The sequence below is a fragment of the Thermobia domestica genome, chromosome 9 (assembly GCF_964235325.1).
Source record: "Thermobia domestica chromosome 9, izTheDome1.hap1.1, whole genome shotgun sequence".
NCBI lineage: Eukaryota > Metazoa > Arthropoda > Insecta > Zygentoma > Lepismatidae > Thermobia > Thermobia domestica.
Window position 1 is genome coordinate 160317564 of NC_137462.1, and position 23322 is coordinate 160340885.

At 37.9% G+C, this 23322-nt stretch overlaps 1 protein-coding gene across 1 annotated transcript in view; it reads right to left on the reverse strand.

Moving 5' to 3' along the window:
• Nucleotides 1-974: 974 nt before the first annotated feature.
• The window catches only part of LOC145695145 (uncharacterized), a 103895-nt gene continuing 81547 nt past the window's right edge, over nucleotides 975-23322 (reverse strand). The window contains exons 16-20 of the mRNA XM_081772080.1: nucleotides 19085-19310; nucleotides 16168-16258; nucleotides 6664-6777; nucleotides 6233-6408; nucleotides 975-1803 (exon numbers count right to left, since the gene is read on the reverse strand). Coding sequence (XP_081628206.1) covers nucleotides 1703-1803; nucleotides 6233-6408; nucleotides 6664-6777; nucleotides 16168-16258; nucleotides 19085-19310 — 708 coding nt within the window. The 3' untranslated portion in view covers nucleotides 975-1702. The remainder of the gene's footprint in view (nucleotides 1804-6232; nucleotides 6409-6663; nucleotides 6778-16167; nucleotides 16259-19084; nucleotides 19311-23322) is intronic.

Here is a 23322-nt window from a genome sequence, read left to right on the forward strand (position 1 = left end):
TAGCGTGGGATCCGAACCACACGAACTCCCGCCGGGAATCGAAACCGGGTCTCCCACGCCAAAGGCGCATACGCTAACCGCTTAGCCACTAGAGAACCTCACATTTTACTTCTGTTTTCATATATTTGGCTGTTTCACATATTCGCTTTTAGGCCGCAGCAAGTTGCAGAATATTGCGAAAATCTTCACCATGAATGTTCTGTGCCACATTCTTTGACATATCCTGCCTTTTATCATATATATATAAAACTGTCAACATTTGTTCAGAATGTCTAAGGTGAATGTTGTGCCTGCAATATTCTGTAATACTTTACGGTATTGATACAATAAACATAAGCTCCCTCGTGGCTAAGCGGTTATTGTACGAGCCCGTGGCGTGGAAGACCTGGATTCGATTCTCAGCGGGAGCGCCTTTAGTTTGAATCCCACGTAAAGCTGTAAATTCACGTCTAATATAGCCTCGCTACTGAGAGAGATACTAAACTCAAATCAAATCCAAATACAAGGAACACACCCGATATTTAAAGTTACCTTCCAATTTTGAAAATGGAGCAAAAACGAATCTAATTATATTACCATGTTTGCTACTGATCCAAAATTAGGCTATAGCCTATACGCTTTCCACGTGAACAATTGCTGTCCAGCGCCCCACACTGTTGGTGTGAACAATGTTATCAGACTCAATGTGGAGCTTATTTATGGCTGGTCGCAAGACAGTCTACGAAGATAACAGCTTTCTGTGTTGCTATGTTTTTGACATCAAATTAATTTCTGTCGTTTGCATGTATGCAGACCTGAGGTTTTCATGCATTCACTTGGTTTTAGTCTGCGAAAACAGAACAATGCATTCTAAACACAGAAGAAAAGGAAGGAAAAGAATGTTTCGAACTTTTTTTTTATTTTGAAAATTTAACAAGATGGTAAAGGACACTGTTAGATCGAAATAATCTTTAGAAGTTGTGTAATTTCAATTCTTTTTATTTTTATTTTTAATTACTTTTTTTTTTTTTTAAATTCCAAAGATTGCTTCGGGAACTTTCGGACAAGGTTAACGTCGTCGAAGGAAGCTGGAGAGCTATGCTGGCGGAAGGGTCAGTTGTTGGCATTATTTGGGTGCTATTTTGTGGTCACAAAGGAAGGGAACAGCCTCTGAGCTTCTGGAACTGTAAATGTGGAAAACGTCTCTATTATAATTATAAATGTTCGTGAAAATCGAGCTCTCTCTCAGGTAAGGCAGTTTCCTTATCAGTTAACAAAACAGATTTAGTTATGGTTTAATACCTTAGAGAACATTTTATTGTATATACAATTCTATTACCATTTAAATAAATGCACCACTGTTAAGTATTATATATTTTTGAACAAAACTATACATAACACAAAAGAATATACACCAAAATATTACACAGAAACATAATAAATGCAATTATTTGGTTAATGTTTGTGTTTATGTAAGGTTTGATACTCTATGAAACTTTACAACAAAACTTTTGAAATTTTTGGATTAGAAAAATGTTGGCTAGTTATGATAAAGCCTTTTTGATCTCAAAGGTTCTACATTACAATCAAATTAACAAGGCCTAAGTCATTCTTTTACACTATTATGTCATTCTTATACACATTTAAAGAAAAAGACAAAACATCCCTGAAATTACACGGTGGCGACTGTTATCCCTGATATCCATCGTACCATTGATGGAAATTAATTTACTGCTGCATTATGTACTTCTTCATATGTAATTTCCTCTTTATCGAATTCATTCTCAAACATCCTTTGCAGCAGTCCTTCTACATTCTTAGCACCTGTAAGAAGGAAATCACATCACAATATATTTGAACAAACATGTAAGTTTTGTTACAACTACTATATAGGCATTCACATTTAAAAAAATGAGCTTCCTCGTGGTATATTATTGATTCTCGTAAATTATTGTATTCTCGTGACTATATGTATATTATTGATTCTCGAGACCTGGGTTAGATTCCCGGACGTCTCATATAGTCTAGCTGCTGAAAGGGACGCGAAACTCTCATCCAATCAACATTACAAACTTAATAACAATAGAACGATTCATATCTTTTAGCAATAAAATCAACTGAGCTTGTAATGTCTAACCTTTACACTTAGCTATCATTATATTCTATCAAATGGATTGCTGTCATGAAATTATACCGGTCAGTGCCGCCTCTCTTTCGAATTCCATCGGAGTCCTATGGTAAACAGTATAAGTTATGGTATAATAGCAAAGGAAACTAAGATTGTCTGTATGAAATTATTTAAAAATACCAGTAGTATACGAGTTACTGTTACGAGTATGTGCGTCATTGTTAAGAATGTCTTGTAACTGTTCGAGTATTGCGTCATTGTTAGAAGTGTCCATCATTGTTCGAGTATGTGAGTCTTTTTGTTAAAAGTGGGAGGCTGCAGTGGCTCATTAGTAGAGCTTTCATCTCTGGCACATGGGGTCCCTGGTGCGATCCCAGCTCATGCTAAGTGAACTTTGTGATAGACAAACACCATGTGCGTGGGGTTTCCTCGGGGTTCTCCTGTTTCCTCACACTTTCTTCATTCCATCATTTCATTCATTTCTCATCATCACCGTCTCTTTTGGCCTTGCCAACATAATCATGGGATGTACAACTCAAAAGATATCATTTCATTTCATTGTTAGAAGTTTCTGTCATTATTATGAGTATTTGCGTCACTGTTATAAGTGTCTATCACTGTTCAAGTACGTGAGTCGTTGTTAGAAGTTCTAGCATTGTTACAAGTAGGTGCAACACTGTTAGAAGTGTCTATCACTGTTTGAGTATGTAAGTCATTGTTATGAATTTGTGTGTGATACTGTCAAAAGTATGTATATTATTGGTACCATTACAAGAAGACAAATGACAATGAATACAATATGCTATTTAACAGTATCTAACTAAATAATCTTTATCAATATAGTAAAAACTAACAATTATTACTGGCGACGAACGACATCTTTTCTAGCAATTTCTCCCTCGAAAACTACCCATGAGAATTTATCCTCAAGTATCTCATACTGTCTTTGAGCAATATTAGTTAAACAAAAATTAAAGTTCAAGCGTTAATCATAATTTTGAGCTATACCGCTTTAACCATACTGTACACTGTTGTCATATGCTAAAGTTATAATGAAAGGATTGACGAGGATATACTTTAGTATCAGTTTCATTTTAATAGGTGGGGTGGATATCGTACAACATCAATGTTTTAAATTTACAAAAGAAAATGTTTTTCTGGCAAAAAATGCACGAGGATTTACACTTACGAATATGATTGTGTTTAGGTCAATGAAATACATCTATTAGTTCATGTTTCATTTTTGGATATATATATATATATATTTTCGTTAAACGCTAATAATATATCAAATTATTCACCTAATAATGCTCCTAGTCAATTTTTTCTCCCATATTTCAAGTGAGACACTCGGCCACTCATCTTCAGAGGTACACAATTGTTATGTTTTCCCATAACACGATCTTCAAATTGCTTTTTGTGCCTCAACAATCGTTATTTATGAATGTTGCGTAAAATTTTATCGATACCTATGGTTGCCTATCTTTACATAACAATATATGTATGCAGTCCTATTGTTAGTGTACTAATTAAATTTTCCCCTGAAGATGAGTGACTGTCACACTCGAAATATGGGAGAAAAAAAAAATGGCGAGGAATATTAGTAGGTGAGTAATCTGAAGTATTATAATGCATTTCATACGCTCAATAAGAAATTATGATCCTAATAATACTGTTTAATTTACTGGCTGCCTTCTTTGGATACCATTTGTGCTAAGCGGCGGAGATGATGTGAGAATGCTCAGATTTTGACTACTGGTGTAACTTAATTTTCTCCTTCTTTCAACTGCAATCACGCCGCCAGTAGAGGCGGAGGCGGGCATTCATATATCACTTTATTTACCACATATGGTAGTTTAAAAGAGGGCAACCTCCTTTGGCAAGTTGATGTACAGTTATTTTGTTGTTTTACTATACTATTTATCGTAATTACCATTCCTGTAACTTAATACCTTTCAACAGAGGACTCCTACGAATTTCGAAATATGAAGATGGCACCAAAACTATTATGTCGCAGTAATTAGTTTTATTCTTTGTTTGTTAACGATATACAGCGCAATATACTATATTCCTATACAGGAAGATGTAACGTAGAAATTTCATAAGAAGAACTTAAGGAAGAACAACGTGGTAACAAGGAGTAATAACAAATCCCGTAAAAAGAGGTAACTCTGTAGATACTAGAAGTTAGCACTGGGAGTCAGGATTTGATGTGTAATGAAGCGAGTTGAAGATCAAACTGAGAATCATCACCACTCCTAATATGTGCATATCTTACATTATCTCTGCTATGCTGAGATAGCTATAATAGTTAAGCTTTGTGCAATTAGAATTAGAAAGGCCAATCTAGTCTACATAATTTGAATCCTGCTGTAGAGTAATGTTTGCTCGTTTCTCAAGTATGTCTAGACTAATTATTTTATTGCTAAACATTCATAACATTGTAACGTTTCAATGATACAAGGGTCGTTCAAGGTTGACCGGGACTTTTATTTCTGCAGAGGAAACAGATAGCACAAGAAGCACCAAACTATGTCAGCTTTTCAAAGTATTCTCCGTGCGCGTCGAGGCACCGTTGCCATCGTTGTGGCAGCTCCCCGATTCCTTTGGCGTAGAAAAAACTTGGTTGTTGTTGTAGCCACTGGAGGACATCGTTTCGCAGTGCTTCATCTGTCGTAAATTTCTTCCCTCCAAGATGGTCTTTAAGGGATGCAAACAAATTATAATCACTGGGGGCTAAATCTGGACTGTAGGGGGGATGGGGCAGAACTTCCCAGCGCATTTCGGCCAGAATTGTTGTTGTCACATTGGTCGTGTGAGGGTGGGCATTGTCATGGAGGACAACAACATTTCCAGACAACATTCCAGGTCTTTTCTTGCGAATGGACTTTCGTACACAGGGTGTCTACCAAGCAAGCATAATCAAATTCCCTGACTTTCCCTGACAAAATTATAATTTTCCCTGACTCTGTCATTCTTTTTTTTTATTAGTATAACTCATGAAAAATAACTTATATTTAAAGTGAACTGCAAGTTTTCATCATTGTTTGTATGCTTATACAATATTCTACAAAGGTACAAACGAACCAATTCATTTACCTGTAATTTATGACTATTTTAGTGGCATTCCTTCACCCCTCACAGCCTGGGGAAGATTTTTCTCTAACACAATGAAATTCCCTGACATTTTCCCTGACCCTGCAAATTCCCTAACTGGTAGACACCCTGGTACAGCACCACTCAACAATATGCTGTAATACTGGGCATTAATTGTGCTCCTTTTGTCCACAAAATCCACATGGATAACACCCTTCATGTCCCAGAAGACACCCTTCATTTGTCACCAGCTCCCGTCCTCCGCGAAACTGTTCACACCATTCGTACACTTGTCCGTGACATCGTTTGTTCACCATACTGTGCTTGCAATCTTTTGAAAATCTCAGCTGGTTTAAATTTCTCCTTCACAAGAAATTTGACTACACACCGCTGTTCCACAGCTACAAATACACTGTTTGCCGCCATGTTCGCTCCGACTGCTGCGCATGCGCCAAATACGTCATGCCGGGTGCTAGTTACTCGAGAAGCAATACATTACGTCACCCGCAAGTTTCATCATGATCCGGCTATTCATCGATTATTTACGTACGAAAATCCCGGTCAACCTTAAACGACCCTTGTACAAGTTGTCATATTTTGTTGTGTTACGAATTTCTGGGGAGCTACGCTCATTCCACAAAATTTAGATGTAGTTTGGCATTACGCCAGTTTAAGTGAAATGTGTAGCACACAATGCAACTAAAATGCTCACCTTTATATTCCCTAAAGCAGAGTAATATACTTCATATATTTCAAATACATCCTCGACTATTCTTTAATAAGGATAAAAAAGGGTTAATATATTTGAGTCTTTTACATGGTTGTTATTTTGCATATCAGTGGATATCTGGAACTGTAAATCTACTAATGTATTTTATGTACCGTAAACCCAAACACTTGGCCCCCTAAGTTAGTGATTTATGAAGATGGATGATTTACGGTAAGTGTTCTACTACTAAATATAATAAATAATATTAAATGCTATAGGATTAGAAATTATAATACAAAAAGTACAGAGCTGTAACTTACCCGTGGTTAAATGGAAACGGATATCGGTCTCTTTGGCTAAGTTTGGATAAAGACCTTCTGGTGTGTAGCTTGGGTCCAGTTGTCTCATATTATGGTCCGAATCTAAAACGTCACCTTCTGTATTGTCTACTAAAAATTGTTTATCTACCTTTTCATCTTTCTGAGATCTTGGTTTGCTGCGAAAGAAGTCATATGAGTTAATTAATTAGACATACTGAACACTATGTATAACAGTAACTATTTTAATAATTTTATTATTTATTTCTTTATATTTTACAAGTGTTGCAAGTTAAATTAATTTAGAATACATTTATAGGGTGAACTTAAGATTTGTCTTTGTTCCATAAATTGTCAAATTACTTGATCCTATATTTTGATATTATAAACATAGAGAAGTTGTAGTTTCGACAAATATAAATCGACAAACTCACCTTCCAAGCCCAAGTCCTAGTTCATTGATTTTAGTTTCCAGAGCAGTTTCGAAACGACCTTTGGACAAAGTATATTCCAAAATAAATGCCTCCAATACAAAAGCAGTGAAAATACTTGGTACCATGAAAAGAAAGATATATACATGCATAATTAGAACCAAGTGATTAAACAGAATATTTACTGTTACAGATTTGATTCTACAATTAAAAAAAAATAAATAAAAATAAAATAAAATTTTAAAAAATCTTTTGTTGCATAGATTATTCTTATATATTTCGCCACCATTTCTCCTGTGGGCTTCATCTGAGTTTCAAAATTCTTAAAGGATGGAAACTGGCTAAAGCGGAATTAAAAGATATTAAACAGCAAGCATTTTTCTTTGTATCGGTTGTGGCGGTTAGTTAATATTTTCAGTTCTTTCACACAAGAACTTCATATTTTAGGTCCAATTTAAAGAATATAACTGAATATCAAGCAAGAAGTGTTCGTGTCCCTCATACATACATACTATATATCATACTAATATGTAGCTTAAAATGCTTCGAAAACACAGTAATTTCAATTTCAACCAAACTTGGTACACATGATCTAAAAGCTGAAAAAATACTACGGAGGTAGGACACTCCTCTGATATCAGTGCCAAAGCTATGTTTTTAGGATCGCTACGATAAACAGTGACACTCTTGATGCCGTTTATGTCCAAGTTCAGCCCTCATCGGCATTAGAGTTGGGAGTGGCTAAAAAATAAAATGTCAAAATGACCGAGATGAAGAGTCGAATCCATAGTTTTCGGGGTTGCTATTATTTGTGGTCGCGTCACATGAAATTTCCTGAACAGTTTGAAATTAATTTTGTAACATCGTACCTATCTTGAGCTAGGTTTTTACCATGCCACTTTAATTAAGGGGCACATCCTAAGGAATAGGGGGGGGGGGTCAAAATTTATGCCAAAATAGAGTATCTTATAGGTTTTTATTATTACAGTTTCACTGAAATGTGTATTCTAAGTGGGGGAAGAAGGTTCACATATTTTCCATAAATCTACTCTCCCCGTGCGACGAACAAGCATTTCAGCTAGTGATGATAGACGAACTCAACGTCGGAATAATTTATTTTAGGTAGGCTGTATTCGTCACGGAAATGAAGCATATAAGATCGTGAATAGTTTCCAAAGGAACAGTGCATTGTTCATGTAGCGAAGCCTTTTGTTGCGTAAGCGATAATAGAGGAGAAATCTATGCCAGACTCGCTTTTCGGACCAGCCAGATGTTTAGTAATGTTTAAGTTGGAGAATTGATCGGGCCAGAGGTGCTGAAATTCATCCTGACGTTCTTTAACCACGCCTAAATAGCTCCAGTTATGAGATTAGCATATTGTTACCGTGGAAGAATGTGTCGTTCTCAGGAAGCATCATCTCTATCATAGGATGCATCTGATAACCTGAAGTATCTACATAACTAGTGGCAGTAATTAATCTTTTGAATAGGGCCAACAGAATACCACGAAACTGCGGCCTAATCAGCACAAATCCGCTGCCAAGTTTAACGATAGGATGTACACAATCTGCAGCATACGATTTTTTTGGTGTTCGCAATGCATCAAGCCAACATGATGATGACAAGATGATGACTCATGGGACCATATTACTTTCATCCAATCATCAGTGATCCATATTTTTATTTTCTTGGCATCATCATGGCGCTACTGTGGTGCAGTAGTAATGAAGTGATTCGAAATTGTGAGCCAACCGCAGATGTTGAGGTAGTGCAGCTCTGAATATAGAGAGAAGCCATTCAGATGCTGACTGATTTGCGTGGTCATTTGTGTCACATTAGCTCTATGGTTCCTTGTGATAATCCTATTCAACATTAGATCTCTTTCACATAGACTTGAATTCTATCCATTATTCTTTTTCTTCGTCATCATGTCCTACCACGAGTTTTTATGCCGTCATTCCTCAAACACTGTTGCTGTCGATGTAACACATTGACAGTCTCGAATAAGCATCTCCTAAAAGCATGCATCCATAATTTGCCCTCTGAATATTGGAGTCTCCCTTACTGTTTGGACCACCAACATCTGACCTATCGCACACACGTATCACTACTATATCGCCTCGTGTACTATTTATCATCACTCAACAAAGCACTAACACAAGACAGGATTAGTATATAAATGTTCAATGTGACGAACTTACGAAACTATGTTTTATAGTACATGGGTATTTCCATTACTTTGATAATTATATGTATACCAATTACCAAGCTGATCTGCAGTAGCCATACCTTATGTCCATATGTATAATATACGAAACTCGTTCGTCCTTCTCATTTTTCATAGATAAATGCCGAAGAAAATAAATGGATGTTGTCGACTTGTGCCGCACACTTGTACATACGTTTCTTTTTTCTTTTTAAGAAGCTTTTACTGACTTTACCTTATTACCCGAACGCTTCAATTATTTTAAACATCTTGCTTTCAATTACAGGATGAAAAACATGAAAGAAAAGATTATGAAAACAAAAAAAAAAAAAAAAAAAACGGTATACTTACACAAAGAATCCATACACAAAAGCATAACAGGATTCAGGCGAGTGAAGAATCTGTCAATAGATATCGAACGTAGACTTAGATGAAAATGGAAAATAGTAGCATACCTGAATATTTTGGATTGATATAGAAGATATTTCAGTACGATAACATTTGACTGCACAAGCATTTGATTGTGTCCTAGGACGTATGAAAACAGGGAATTCATGGCTATCTCAAGACAAGTTGATCTATGTTGTGAATGAATCCCAGATAGTGTCGAATCCACTGACAAAGTTGTACGCATGCCAAACTTCTTTAACACACTAAAGCAACTACGTACGTAAAATGAGTGGATGGACACTTACAAGGGAACTACTTGAGTGCAAGATTGGGATAGTAATAAATCGTCGTGGCACATACAACCTCAGTCCATCAAACAGCCCCATACAAAATATTTCCTAATGGCTACCACAGGTTTAGCCAAAAGGAAGCTTATCTCAAAAACAGGAGAATTTGGGATAATGTCAGGAGGACGTAACGAACACCCAGAATGTGGAAGGAATGTGACGCTTTGGAAATAAATAGACAAGACGAAAATAAGGAAAATGTGTACAACGAGCGGAGGCGGGTTCACATGTGCTCGAAGTGCGTCGTGCGAAACGAAGTACAGGAATGGCAACAGGCGAAAACAGACATCGCATAAATACAGTACCTTCTCTGTGCCATTCGACAATTTCAGTATCAGTGAGCTGCTAATGACTTGCCTCGTACACATCTTACCGATGCACAGTGGTCCAGAGACCCTCAAAACCTGGCCAAAATTACATGACGCAAATCTCGGAACTAGTAGTAGTGCTGGATAGGCATTGACCTTGGGCAGTCATATCGACATGGGTGTTTCAAATAATAACGTCCCGCAGTCTGTGACTGGCGTCCAATGTAAGAGGCTGCCTGTGCACAAAACAGCAGTCGTGTATCAGCTAGATACAACAAAGTTGCCAGTGTTGTGTTATGTATGTCCTTCGTCAACTGAACAAGGGGGTCAGGATATATTATATATGCAAAGCTTATACTTGCTGTTGGTGTGCGTAGATGTGTGATGTGATTGCAGTGTCCTGTTGGAATGAGCGTTAAAGGTAAGCGTAGCAAAGGAAACAAAAGTATGCATGTATTTTTGTGTTTCTAGACTTTTCTTTTGAGTGAAGCCAAGTGAAGCTCAGACGTTTCTCGTACATATGAGCCCAATATCCTCGGAGTTAGACACTACAAATAAACTTTGCTCCATTTTGCTCGGTTGTGTAAAATCGAGGGATGTTTGTGGGAAGCTGATAGTAAACAAAAATGTACGAAGTGACTGAACAACAAGGGTAAACTGTCGTATATATGGAAATATGTTGTTCTAAAGCATTATGTCATGAGAAGTGTAAATCCGAAACCAGAAACATGCTAACAGGATCAGTTTGTAGTTGAAGTAATGAAAATAAATGAAAGTAAGGGGTGGCCGGACCCTCTGGAAGGCAAACGTTTGATATTCATTCGTTTGCTATTGTCTCATAAACGAATAGAGATAATGAACAGTAACGTACTATGACCATAGATAATGTTAGTCGACACAAAGGCGATGGAAAAAGCACCTTCAGTATTGCCATCTGTAGATATTCAGTGTTGCTAGACTAAAGATTTGCAAAGAAAGCTGGAGTAAGGTATTGAGTAGACAAATGAAACCAACGGCATTTCATAACATTATACGTCGAATGTGTGTTCGACTTTGCAAACGATGCTCTCATTGTGTTTGTAATAAAATAGTTATGACATAAAAGCTATTCAAACTAACTAAAAGCATGTACAATTGAAACGATTGGAAATTGAAACCCTAATGACGAGAAATTGTGCATGAAGGAGTAAATAGAAGACTAAATGCGATGTCAGCACATACATTGCCATACAAATCACAATGACAGACCTCAGCAATACAACAACAGTGTGTTGTGTGTATAACAGAGTTCTGACTTACAGTATCAGTAATTATGATAATCGTAATGTGACGAACAGTATAGGTCATTAATGCTGAATGGGCATTTTCGTTTCGTTTCAGACATGGCGTATCACACATCAAGACGAAAACTTGTCCACGTTTTACTGCAGGACGCAGGTATGCAAAGGAGAAGCACCTTGTCGCGTTCCTGAGGGAGGAAACAGCAGCGGAACTAGCAGAAGAAGCGAAGCGAACTGTGAATGAGTTTTGCTACCAAATATTTCAGAAGCTATATCAGTGCAACAGAAATTATGAAAGATTAGAAGCGGAACATGGAGAGTGGTTGAACGATGCGTTAGTGTTAGTGCTTCGACCGGACAGTGCAGCTAAGCCTGAACCTTCATCGTCAATAGAAGGAAGGGGAAGGCCGCATACAGGCTTCGCGGCGAGCAGCGAGCGCTCGAAGCGGAGAAAGACGGAGTCATTACGATCGTCGGCAGAAAGTGGTGAGTGGTGTCTCGTATATGCGGCTGCTATGAAATACAGAGAGGAGGGTGAGTTGGAAAAGACCAAACTGCTGCATGAAATGAAAAAATCACCAACCAGGGCTGCCAAAATGAGAAGGGCTTGGAAGCAGTCAAAACAGACAACTGCAAAGTGTTATACTGCGGACGAAGCTCTGGCGTTGCTCCTTGAAGGAAATCTGACATGCCATCAGTACCAACTGCTGTGAAACGGCGCAAAGAACTTATCATGTGATATATATCCTGCATATAATCGTGTGCTTGACGCAAAAAAAAAAAAAAAAAAAAAAAAAAAAAAAAAAAAAAAAAAAAAGCGTGCTACCCGGAACTGATCTACATTACCGAGTCCTAGGCCGAGGTGTCCCTGCAATCGCTGCTAGACCACACAGCTGTACGAATTGTACAAACACAGGAGCCTATGCTAGAAAGAATTCCAGCAAAATATAGTATGTCACTTCAACTCATCACCAAATGGGAATGCGATGGTACTACTGGACACGCTGAATACAAACAATTTGCACAAGAGGAGGTCTCTACAGACAGTGACATTGTGTTCACGTCAATTGTACCAATTCGACTGTTCTATGAAAGGAAGGGATTACGAGTCGTAGTGTTGCAGAATCAGCGGCCATCATCCCCGAGATTCTGCCGGCCCATAAGGTTGCAGTTTAAGAAGAAAACAACTGAACTGATACGACAAGAATTTGAATGTATGCAGGGACAAATACGAGAACTGACGCCTAGCCAAATCACCATCGCAGGAAAGGTATTTGAAGTCACACACAGCCTGCATTTCACAATGGTTGACGGCAAAGTCTGTAACGCGATTACGCACACAAAATTAGCACAGACCTGCTATGAGTGTGGCGCAACGCCAAAGGAGATGAACACATTGACAAAGGGCCCTAAGCCAGTAAAACCTGACAATCTTGGCTTCGGACTGTCTCCTCTTCATACATGGATCCGTTTTATAGACTGGCTGCTTCATGTTGCATACCGCTTGGATCTTCGAAGATGGCAAATTCGTAAAGAACACAAACCGATCATGAAGAAGAAGCAGGCCGACGTACAAAAGGCCATGAAGGCCCAGCTAAGGCTGATCATCGATGAACCAAGGCAAGGCGGAAGCGGTACTTCAAATGACGGAAACACTGCCCGTCGTTTGTTTCAATATCCCGATAAGGTTGCATTCATAACAGGTCTGAACCGGGATCTTATCGAGAAGTGTGCTGTGTTGCTTCACGCCTTATCTTGTGGGCTGGAGATAGATCCACGTAAATTTGAAGCTTGGTCAAATGATATACTGGAACTGTACCTTCAACACTATTCGTGGTTCTACATGCCCGCTTCAGTGCATAAAGTTCTTGTTCATGGATCAGCAATTATCAGTCATTGCATATTACCGATTGCGCAGATGTCTGAAGAGGCCCAGGAGGCCCGAAACAAACATATCAAACAGTATAGGGAACATCATTCTCGTAAGTGTACACGAGGGGACACGTTGCGAGATGTATTTCTGCGACTCCTGGTCACAAGTGATCCCAAAATCTCGACGCTTCGCGAACCCATGGCACAGAAGCATAGGAAAAAGCAACTGTCTCCAGCTGTACTCATACTTTTGAAAGATATAGAGGCTCCGCACGCACAGTCTTCTGATCATCAGTCCGAATAACTGTATTAAAGACTATTAACTGCCTATCTGTCACGTTCGTTATTGTTCTGAACAAAATACTTGTGTTGTATGTACAATGCAACACGGACTGAAGAGTGTGCACAGTTTGCAACCAACGTGGTACATATTTTAGTTAGAAAATATATATTTGTTTACTTTATATATATATATTGCATGCTATTATACAAATTTGGTGACTACATGTTTTATTTGTTTCCACAATCCGCCATATTGGATCCGCAATTTTGCATTTTTTTCATTTGGATATCAGATTCGTATTCAGCGACCCCCAAAACCTTTATTTACCCAATTTCAGATCAATGGCTTGATTTGTTCTTTTTTGTCCGCCATATTGGATCCGCCATTTTGAAGTTTTTCATTTGGATATCAGATTCGTATTCAGCGACCCTCAAAACCTTTATTTACCCAATTTCAGCTCCATGGCTTGATTTTTTCTTTTTTCTGTCCGCCATATTGGATCCGCCATTTTGAAGTTTTTAATTTGGATATCAGAATCGTACTCAGCGACCTCACAAACCTTTATCTGTCAAGTTTCATAAACATGGAACCACATCTTCGTATTTTGGCCACATTTTCAGGGTTTCTGGACCACTGTGCGATGGAAAGGCAAGTCCTATTAGTGATGCAAAGTGCAACTGCCTACGGAACTTAGGTGTAGCACGTCATAAAAGGACACCTGCCATGTTTACAAAATGGTCCAAATATACTGGCACCTTGCAACATGAACAACGAATAAAATATAACAAGCCACACTACTGGTAGAATGTAACCTCGGCGAGATCAAAAGCAAGCTCCTCGGGAGCTTAAAGCGTTTAGGACGATCACATTGGGAGCCTCTTCTACGAAATGCATACAGTCATATTGGTATACCGAAATGAGGAGAACTGATGAAAGGTGACAGCATGTAATCGAATGCGAAACAATCTGACACGGAGTTAGTTGTTCCTGTAAACGGACATCCCGAGTAGCATAGCTATAAAAGATGTGAAAATGCACGTCTTGTAAAACGAAAAAAAAAAAAAGTCTAATCTCTGAATCTGTCCTGTGGATCTAGGTGGAATGAACTGCAACGTCACACACTTTCCAGGAGGGATAGTTTGATCCAGAATATCATGATTTTTATATAGATCAGAGTCCAGTAGGAGCAAATTATTTTCACACATATGGACCAAAAACAGTCTTCATACCACAGATGCAGTTCCAGTAATTCCATTTTACCACTCTTGTGGGCTGTAATGAACACATCCCTAATGTACGTGAAAGTTCTCCGATACAGGACTGAATGGTAGCCGAAAGAGAACCTCCAACTTCACGAAGAACAATAAATAATTTTCCCGTTAATGTCTCATTCAAACTAACAATCGGCATTATAGTGTAAAATGAGTCAAAACCTTGATGGTTGTTGCTCGTGCCATAACTGTCTTGCTACCACGAATAACCAGGACGCCCTTCTTATGCATTTCCTCTTCAAATCTTGATTGGCCTGCATTGAAAACATATTTCCTGGTGAACGTGGGAATCAGACTGTCAACCTCATCTACAAATCCTCGTTCCGACTCTGCACTTTGTTGTTCATCGTCAAGTTATCGTCTTATTTGAAATTTTGTGCACTTGCATCTGCCAATTCTGTCGGGGATTTAAAATTTTGCAGTTATCCATGCTTGCTTGAAAAATAGTGTACGGAATATCACGTGCCCATTGATACTCATATCGCTGTATGTCACTATCATGGACATCGTGTAATTCGTACCAAGCTTTCTTGAAATGCATGACATTAGTTTTCGTATTATTCTTCTGACTCTCTGGATTTTTTTAAAAAATAAGTCATTCGTTCATTTTACCGTGGACTAATGCGAAATCTCTTCATAATTGTCTTCTTTTTGTGATTAGAATGTTCATTCATGTAGGTTATTATTGCTTGTATTTTTTCCACTGGTATTGCTTCTTCTTTACGCCGCTTACTTTGTAGGGAGTAGTTTGTGCTATGTGACGTTGCCGATGATGACCCCGTCTCGACATCAACTGCCGTATCACCGTCACTAACACACTCCTCCTCGTCTTCAAGTGCATCAGCCTCTACGCTGTCATCACAATCCAGGTATATGTTATTGTGCAATCCACTGCACTGTTCAGCAAAAATGGTAGAACGTACATTGTCACTTTCTTTCTCCCTATCGGATGTTCCTCTCGTCCTTGGAAAGCGAAATGTCAATTGTAGTAATTGTTGTTGTAGGTACCTCCCCCTTCCCCAACTGCTCGTTCTACACATTTTTCCGTAAAACACGTATATCTTATCTTGTCTATTCATTTCTAAAGAGTCATGTTCTTTCCACATTCCGGGTGTTTGTTATGTTCTTCTGAAACAACCCAAATTTCGCCTGTTTTTGAGATGAGTTCCCCTTTGGCTCAGCTAATATTCTGTATGCAGTTGTTTGAAAGATTGAGGGTTCACATGCTGCAGACGATTTCTTGCAATCCCGATCTCGCACTCAAGTAGGTTTCTTGTTAGGGTTTGAGGTGGCGCTCAGATACAGCAAGATAGTGCAACTGTTGCTCTTCCAGAATTTTGCTTGGCTTGGCATTGTCCCATGAAGTCTTATTCTGGTATTGATTCAGGACTTTTATTCCTTCGTTACAACCCTAAAATTATTTTCCTGATAACGTCACTGTTTATGGCAGTCTTTTAAAACTGTTTACTTGTACATAAGTAAATATATGCATAAAATGACATTTATATTATGAATATACTAAAATTCCTTCAAATCAAATCAATACTTACTTTAGTATAATTATGACACAAGTTATGTGAAAGGAGAAAAAGAAGAGTCTTGCCCATTTGCTTGTCACCAGAACAAATCCTGAAGTAATAAGTGCAATCGAATTAAGGAAAACGAAGTAGAAATGAAATATACTTAAAAAAAAAAAAAAAAAAAAAAAGAAAAGTTAACTATTACAACGTCCGTTAACTAATTTAAGGATAATTCCTTAAAGTACGCAAGGGACATGTATTTAAATTTGTCACATTTAGCTCCATGTTCATCAAGGCAAATATAGTGCATAAACATTTGTAATATTTCAAAAGCTACTCGGTATTTCTTCCGGCAGTAAAATTTGCTACTATTTTCACGTTCTTTACACATTTGATTTAGAATCCCTCGATCAGCTTATCTTCTATCAAGCGCAGGAAATTTTTGTAACTTGAAAAATACCTGACGTAACTAAGTCTATGGAATATACTTACAGTTTTTAATTATTTCAATTCATATTGTAAACCTTTTTTCTTCTTATGTATATCTAAAAACCTCACCATTTTTTACATTTAAAACACACTCTTATTTACAAAACTATTTAATTGAACCACTTCGTACAGGGAATATGGAGGTGAGTCAAAATTTTAATTCATGGAATGTTTATCTCCGATTACAGAATTCAGTTTATTTATTAAAGCAAGAATAGGCGAGATTCAAGTATTATTTATCTGAACACGCATTTGTCTCCCTGTTTGTCCGTTTGTCTGTTTGTTCCAAGATAATTTTGGTAAAATTTGCCTTTTTTTTTAAGAGAAGATTGGCGTGTGCTTCTTTCAGGTTTATGAAATAAGCCTATTAACAGATTTCTTATGTTCTATTGTTTTCTCCCACCAACTCTTCTATAATTATTCACTTGCATTCACCATCCATCTCGTTTGGCCTATCGCTTAACCACAATATGTTATTTTACGGAACATACGAAATTTTATACAAATAGTAACAACAGGATATTTAAATGAATTTTGATTATGTATATATTAAAGTGAAGAAAGTGTCAATCTTGCAAAAATAGAGCTTTTTTGAGCGAATCTACTACACTATAAAGTGATTCTAGCTTTCATTCAAGGAAAAATAATGAATATTTTTGTTTAAAGAAAGGAAATCACTACTTATGTATTATATATAAACAAAGGCAAGCTATTTCGGAGGGTATAATATTCAGTGTAAACGATGATCTAAATCTAACATTAATGAAATGGTGCAAAGTGATGGTACACACGAAGATATTTTGATCTCAAATGGGAAAAATATTGTCAATCACAATATTTTTTTTGACTGATTATGTGAGGGCACACACATCATTACTACATGTCTACTTAGGTCGAATCATGAAGTAAAAACAATACAGTATAAACGGTAAAATAACGACGAAAATCTTCATGAAGAATTTCGGCGTTGTTATGATAGCAGTATTGAAGGTAAACGACACTTAAAAGATCAAAGTAAGTGGTTTTTTAATGTTCATTATTATACTGATCTCGCTTCCCTAGTGAGAAGAGTATTCAAACTAGACTGAATTCCCAAGAAGAAGAGAGGTAAACGCCAAGATGAACGCTCAATTGGGTACTGCGTGAACAATATGTATACTGTCAATCTGTACTGGCTCTCTAGATTGTTTTTTTTGTACCACTTAATTCAAGTAGTTCCCTCAAATGCCTCACACTTACTAAAAATGTTAATGTGGATTTCAGTTTTCTTAAATACTTCTCACTATATTTAATTCCTTCTTCATTAAGAACTGAAAAATCAATATACGAGGGTTGGAACTTAAATAGTGGCAACACTGCTGTGGAGACACTATGCAATGAAATGTGCTAGTGGCGCTGATAGCGCACGTTGTTGACATACCTACCTAACCTCCGAGCAAATTGAATCGCCCGTCCCACGTCACCGGCAGGCGCACAAGCGAGGGAAGCACAGTCACTTGTGAGCGAGCGGTCTAACGTAAAGGTGTCACTATGTTTTCGAAACAGGAACAACGGAGTTGGATCAAGATTGAATGTACCAGAGGTCGTACAACACGACACTGTCATCAAGGGCTTCAAGAGGCGTCTGGGCATTGACGGTCTGCCCTGGAGGAACGTAATGCGTTAGGATAACACCATTACAGTCGTATACGAGAATCACCATAACTTTCACCACACTGGGGCTCTGACGCACTTTCGACTGGGGCTCTGACCCATAATGACGCTATTCGTTGGATTGGAGTTTCAGTGTTGGCTCGTAAGATCTGGCCCATGTCTTATCCAGTGTTACGATACGGAGTAAGAAAGCCTCGCCTTCGCGCTCATAGCGCTCCAAATGCGTCTGAGCAGCGTCGTAATCCATTTCTGCATTTCCGTCAACTCATGCGGAACCCATCGTGACGCTAGGACGACCTGCCCGATGCATGTCTGCCACAGTTTGCCAACCTTCGTTGAAGGCTTTTACCCACCGTGCTACTGTTCTGTACGGCAATGCCGATTCCCCACACGTCTCTTGAAGCCCTTGATGACACTGTCGTGCTGTACGACCTCTGGCACATTCAATCTTGATCCAACTCCGTTGTTCCTGTTTCGAAAACATAGTGACACCTTTACGTTAGACCGCTCGCTCACAAGTGACTGTGCTTCCCTCGCTTGTACGCCTGCCGGTGACGTGGGACGGGCGATTCAATTTGCTCGGAAGTTAGGTAGGTATGTCAACAACGTGCGCTATCAGCGCCACTAGTACATTTCATTGCATAGTCTCTCCACAGCAGTGTTGCCACTATTTAAGTTCCAACCCTCGTATATCTAGTTGAAAACAGAAAACTACGACCCACACAAATCCAAAGAAAGGATAATATGTGTAATGATCACTAAATTCAGTGCTACGTAGATTAGGAAACTAAGCACAAAAGGATATCATGCCATTGGTTCACAACAGTTAGTTCAAACATGACAACCATAGCCTGAAGAATATTATTGAAGTTGTTATTGCAGTAATGATTTCTCCAGAAATCTGATCCATTTAATTTTACATTTCCACAATACAATTCACTTGGTCTTAATCTCGTTGTATCATATCCATAGTGATTGATAAGTCCACTAAACAATTCCATTCCAACAATTGCGTACACATAATAAAACACCTGGAAGAAACAAAGAAAATAAAAGGGAAAAAAATATTATCACATTTATTGAAATAATAAATAATTATTATTTGCCACTTCATTATAAGTAACAAACAAAACAGTATCAGATCATGTGGCAGACTGTTATATTCAAAATTTCTTCTTTACTGTGAATAAATCATTTCTCATAAACGTGAAGAGTTACTTTAAATGATCATTCTCTGCATTTATTAATTAGTCTATTGTAGTGAATTAGGGCTTGCTCAAAAGCTATATTAATTGTAGATTCATAATTTATTACTGCTCATCATGTTGGAAAATATTATAATGTGTTACATGTAAAAGATAAAGAAATTGATGAATTAATGAACATATTGTATTCGGCATCAATTGACAACAATCTTAAAACAGGGTGCCTACTGAGTTTCATTTTTAAAATTCTAGTATATTCAGTATAACTATTGGCAAAATTCGTACCTAATACAATGATTATTTTTTAAAAAGTTTTTAAAGGAATAATCACAGTCTTGATGATTTCAGGTTTGTAATTGTTTTACCATCAAAAGAATATTTTATTTTTAATAGAAAAAGGGCCTCCCAATTCCACTCCACCCACTGTTTTAAGTATCTAATTACAAAATGTATTCAACTTTTGCTTCAGAAAAATTTACAATTACAATGGATACAAAATTGTTTCTAAGACTATTTAAACAATTACAGAAAAGTATTGTTGAGAAATTACCAGTTTCATGATATTTCCAGTATGTGGTTCAAAATTCTAGCATTTCCAGTATAATTCTTATTTCCAGTTATTACAAGCATAGGGGCCGCGGTGGCTCAGTGGTAGAGCGTTCACCTCTGGTGCTAGGGGTCTCGGGTTCAAACCCTGCTCCCGCCAAGTGAACTTTGTGGTGGACAAACACCGTGTGCGTGGGTTTTCTCGGGGTTCTCCCGTTTCCTCCCACTTTCTTCATTCCACCATTTCATTCATTATTCATCATCACCGTCTCCTTTAGCCTAACCGGCATAACCGTGGGACGTAAAACTGAAAGATTTCATTTTATTTCAAGCATCAGTAGACACCCTGTAGAAGGAAAAATTCTAGCTACGAGTAGCTTATAATTGTACTTGGTTTGTCTCCTGTCAAAGTGCTCAAATAATCGCAGAAACTCACAGATTCGATTATCTACTTAAACAAAAAGTTTCCATTAAAAAAATGATCATGTAAAAATACAGTAGAGCGTCGATTATCCGAAGTAATTGGGGGACATGGGTGTTCGGAAAACTGGTTTGTTCGGATAATCAAACTGTACATGTTTATTTGCCATGCGCGGAGCGGCACGCCTCAACTCTAAGCTGGCGCAGCTGTTGCTGTGAACAGCTTTGATACTGCCACTACTTCTACAGCCAGTGCCAAACCGACAGAAGTGTGCTGATTGTTGAAACACAGAGACTGGCGGCTTGGCCGGGCGCAGCTGTTGCTGTGAACAGCTTTGATACTGCCGCTACTTCTACAGCCAGTGCCAAACCGACAGAAGTGTGCTGATTGTTGAAACACAGCGACTGGCGGCTTCGCCGGTCAGCAGCGCCTTATGAAGGCCCTATTAGAAGCAATGTTCCGCCAGCGGTGGCTCAGTGCGGCGACTACTGTGGGAAACTTGGTTTGGGAGTGAGGGGGATGATGGACGGTAGGGTGGGAGAGTAACAGGTGCGAGCGAGTACACAGTTCGGTTAAGCGGTCGTTCGGTTGACCGACGTTCGGATAATCGACGCTCCACTGTATTTGAAAACAAAAAAACACTTGGCATAATAGCCCAATTGAGGGCCTGAGCCGCTCCAACGCCATCTGTCAGCGATCTGCTGAACTACGTCCAGCCTAGAGACGAGCACGTGTTGCCCTGTCACTAACCGGGAGCGTATCAGGAGCTTTCTAGACCTAGTGGCCGTTACGTCTTTCATTCATATGACTCCCCAGTTTGCCTCACGACGCTTGGTGGATGCTGAAAATTGGGAAGCACCGGCCGGGAATCGAACCCGGAACCACGCAGACGTGACTCCAACGCTCTAACTATTAGACTACGGTGTCCCATGTAAAATATATATATATATATATATATATATATATATATATATATATATATATATATAAAGTAATAAAAGAACAAATATTTCATGACACAAAAGTTATCAATGGATATACACTGCTTCTCAACAAATTGAAAATAATACCTTTGAAAGTACAATATAGGGAAGAGGAAACAATTATATTTTTTAAAGTGAGTTTTCAATTGCACTAGCGCTTTAGAAATCGAACTTTAGTGATTGTTTTAATGATGGAAAAAATCCTGCAGATAACTGGAATATTAATATATAGGCCTGCTTTGCCAAGTTAAAAATAGAGGCTGATTCGTGCTGAGCACTCCATTCATTTTCACTGCAATGCAATCCTTTTTTTTTTTTTTTTTTTCAGCAAAAATTTTGCTGTTTTCACGAGCTGGTAGAAGTCTTCAGCGGCCTTTATTATTTGCGTACTTTCTTTTCAAAGTCCGAAAGAACATCATGTTTCTTGGTTAGTTCCTTACTGACTCGCACAAGATATTTTGATATTTACAGTTCCTTGCAAACTTTAGACTTCGGCCAACTTTACGGCATTAAACTAATAATTTTAACTTGAATCATAATATTTTAGGACAAGTGTGTTGCAATTCCCTTCAATACTACGAAGGTTGGAAGAAAGGGGGGAAAAAAGGCTATGTGAAAATCACACGTGGTTATCTGAAAAGAAAGAAAAAGCAACCGGTGGAATTTATTCCTGACAAGTCTCTTTATCCAACGTGCTACAAATCAATATTTGTTTGTGCAGATGTAGACAATACGGAACCAGAAAGTCACTCAAAGTATATACCTGCAGAATTTAACCTCAAAGAAGTAGATGAGATATGTTCTCTATTAGGTATATCACCATTATCAAAACTAAAAATACTTAGTGTTGAAAAACAAGGGTGTATTACGTAAAAAGTATAAAAGAATAACAAACGCATTGCAAAGAAACTTGAAGCAATCGTTTTCAGAAAGTGTGATCGTGGATAGAAGACGGAATTGTGCTAACCGTCTGTCCAAAGAATATGATGTTCTTAAAGTTAAAGTTGTTAGTTTAATGCCGGAAAGTTGGCCGAAGTCTAAAGTTTGCAAGAAACTGCAGATGTCAAAATATCTTGTGCGAATCAGTATGGAACTAACCAAGAAACATGATGTTCTTTCGGACTTTAAGAAGAAAGTACGCAAATAATAAAGGCCGCTGAAGACTTCTACTAGCTCGAAAAAAACACTGCATTTCAGTGAAAGTGAATGGAGTGAAGGAAAGCAGACAAAAACGAGTGATTTTGTGTAACCTGAAAGAACTGTAGTTTCATTTCAAAATCATGTCTAACAACACAAATAGGTTTCTCCAAATTCTGTACCCTGAGACCTAAATGGTTTACCCTTGTTGAGTCCGCAGATACTCACAAGTTGGCATGTCTGTTTACCCCTCAAAATATCAAACTTATGTTAGAAGAAGCACATTTAAATGTTGACTTTCAAGACTTGTTAGAATTAGTGACATCTGATATACGTAGGTACGAATGTATGATGGATATGTGTTCTAGCTGCCCTGATGTAGAAATTAGTGATGATACGCTTAATAATGAAATGGGAGAGAATGGATGAAACTGTCAATGTTAAACAGTGGGTGAATACAGACAACCCCACCTTAACAAACATTGTTTTGAGTTTCAGTGAATTCATTGAAAGTTTCGTACAGAAATTCTTTGCCCTCAAACAGCATCACTATTTATCAAAAGCTCAGTCTGCCTATTTAAAGGAAACGATAACCTCGATGGTACTGATTGAATAGTGTTGGCTGATTTAAAAAAAAAACACGTTCGTAATTCAAGATGAGATACAAAGCTATCACTGGGTAAATTCTCAAGCCATTTCATATCCTTTCGTGTATCATTATATATTACATGATACATTATTGAGTCACAGT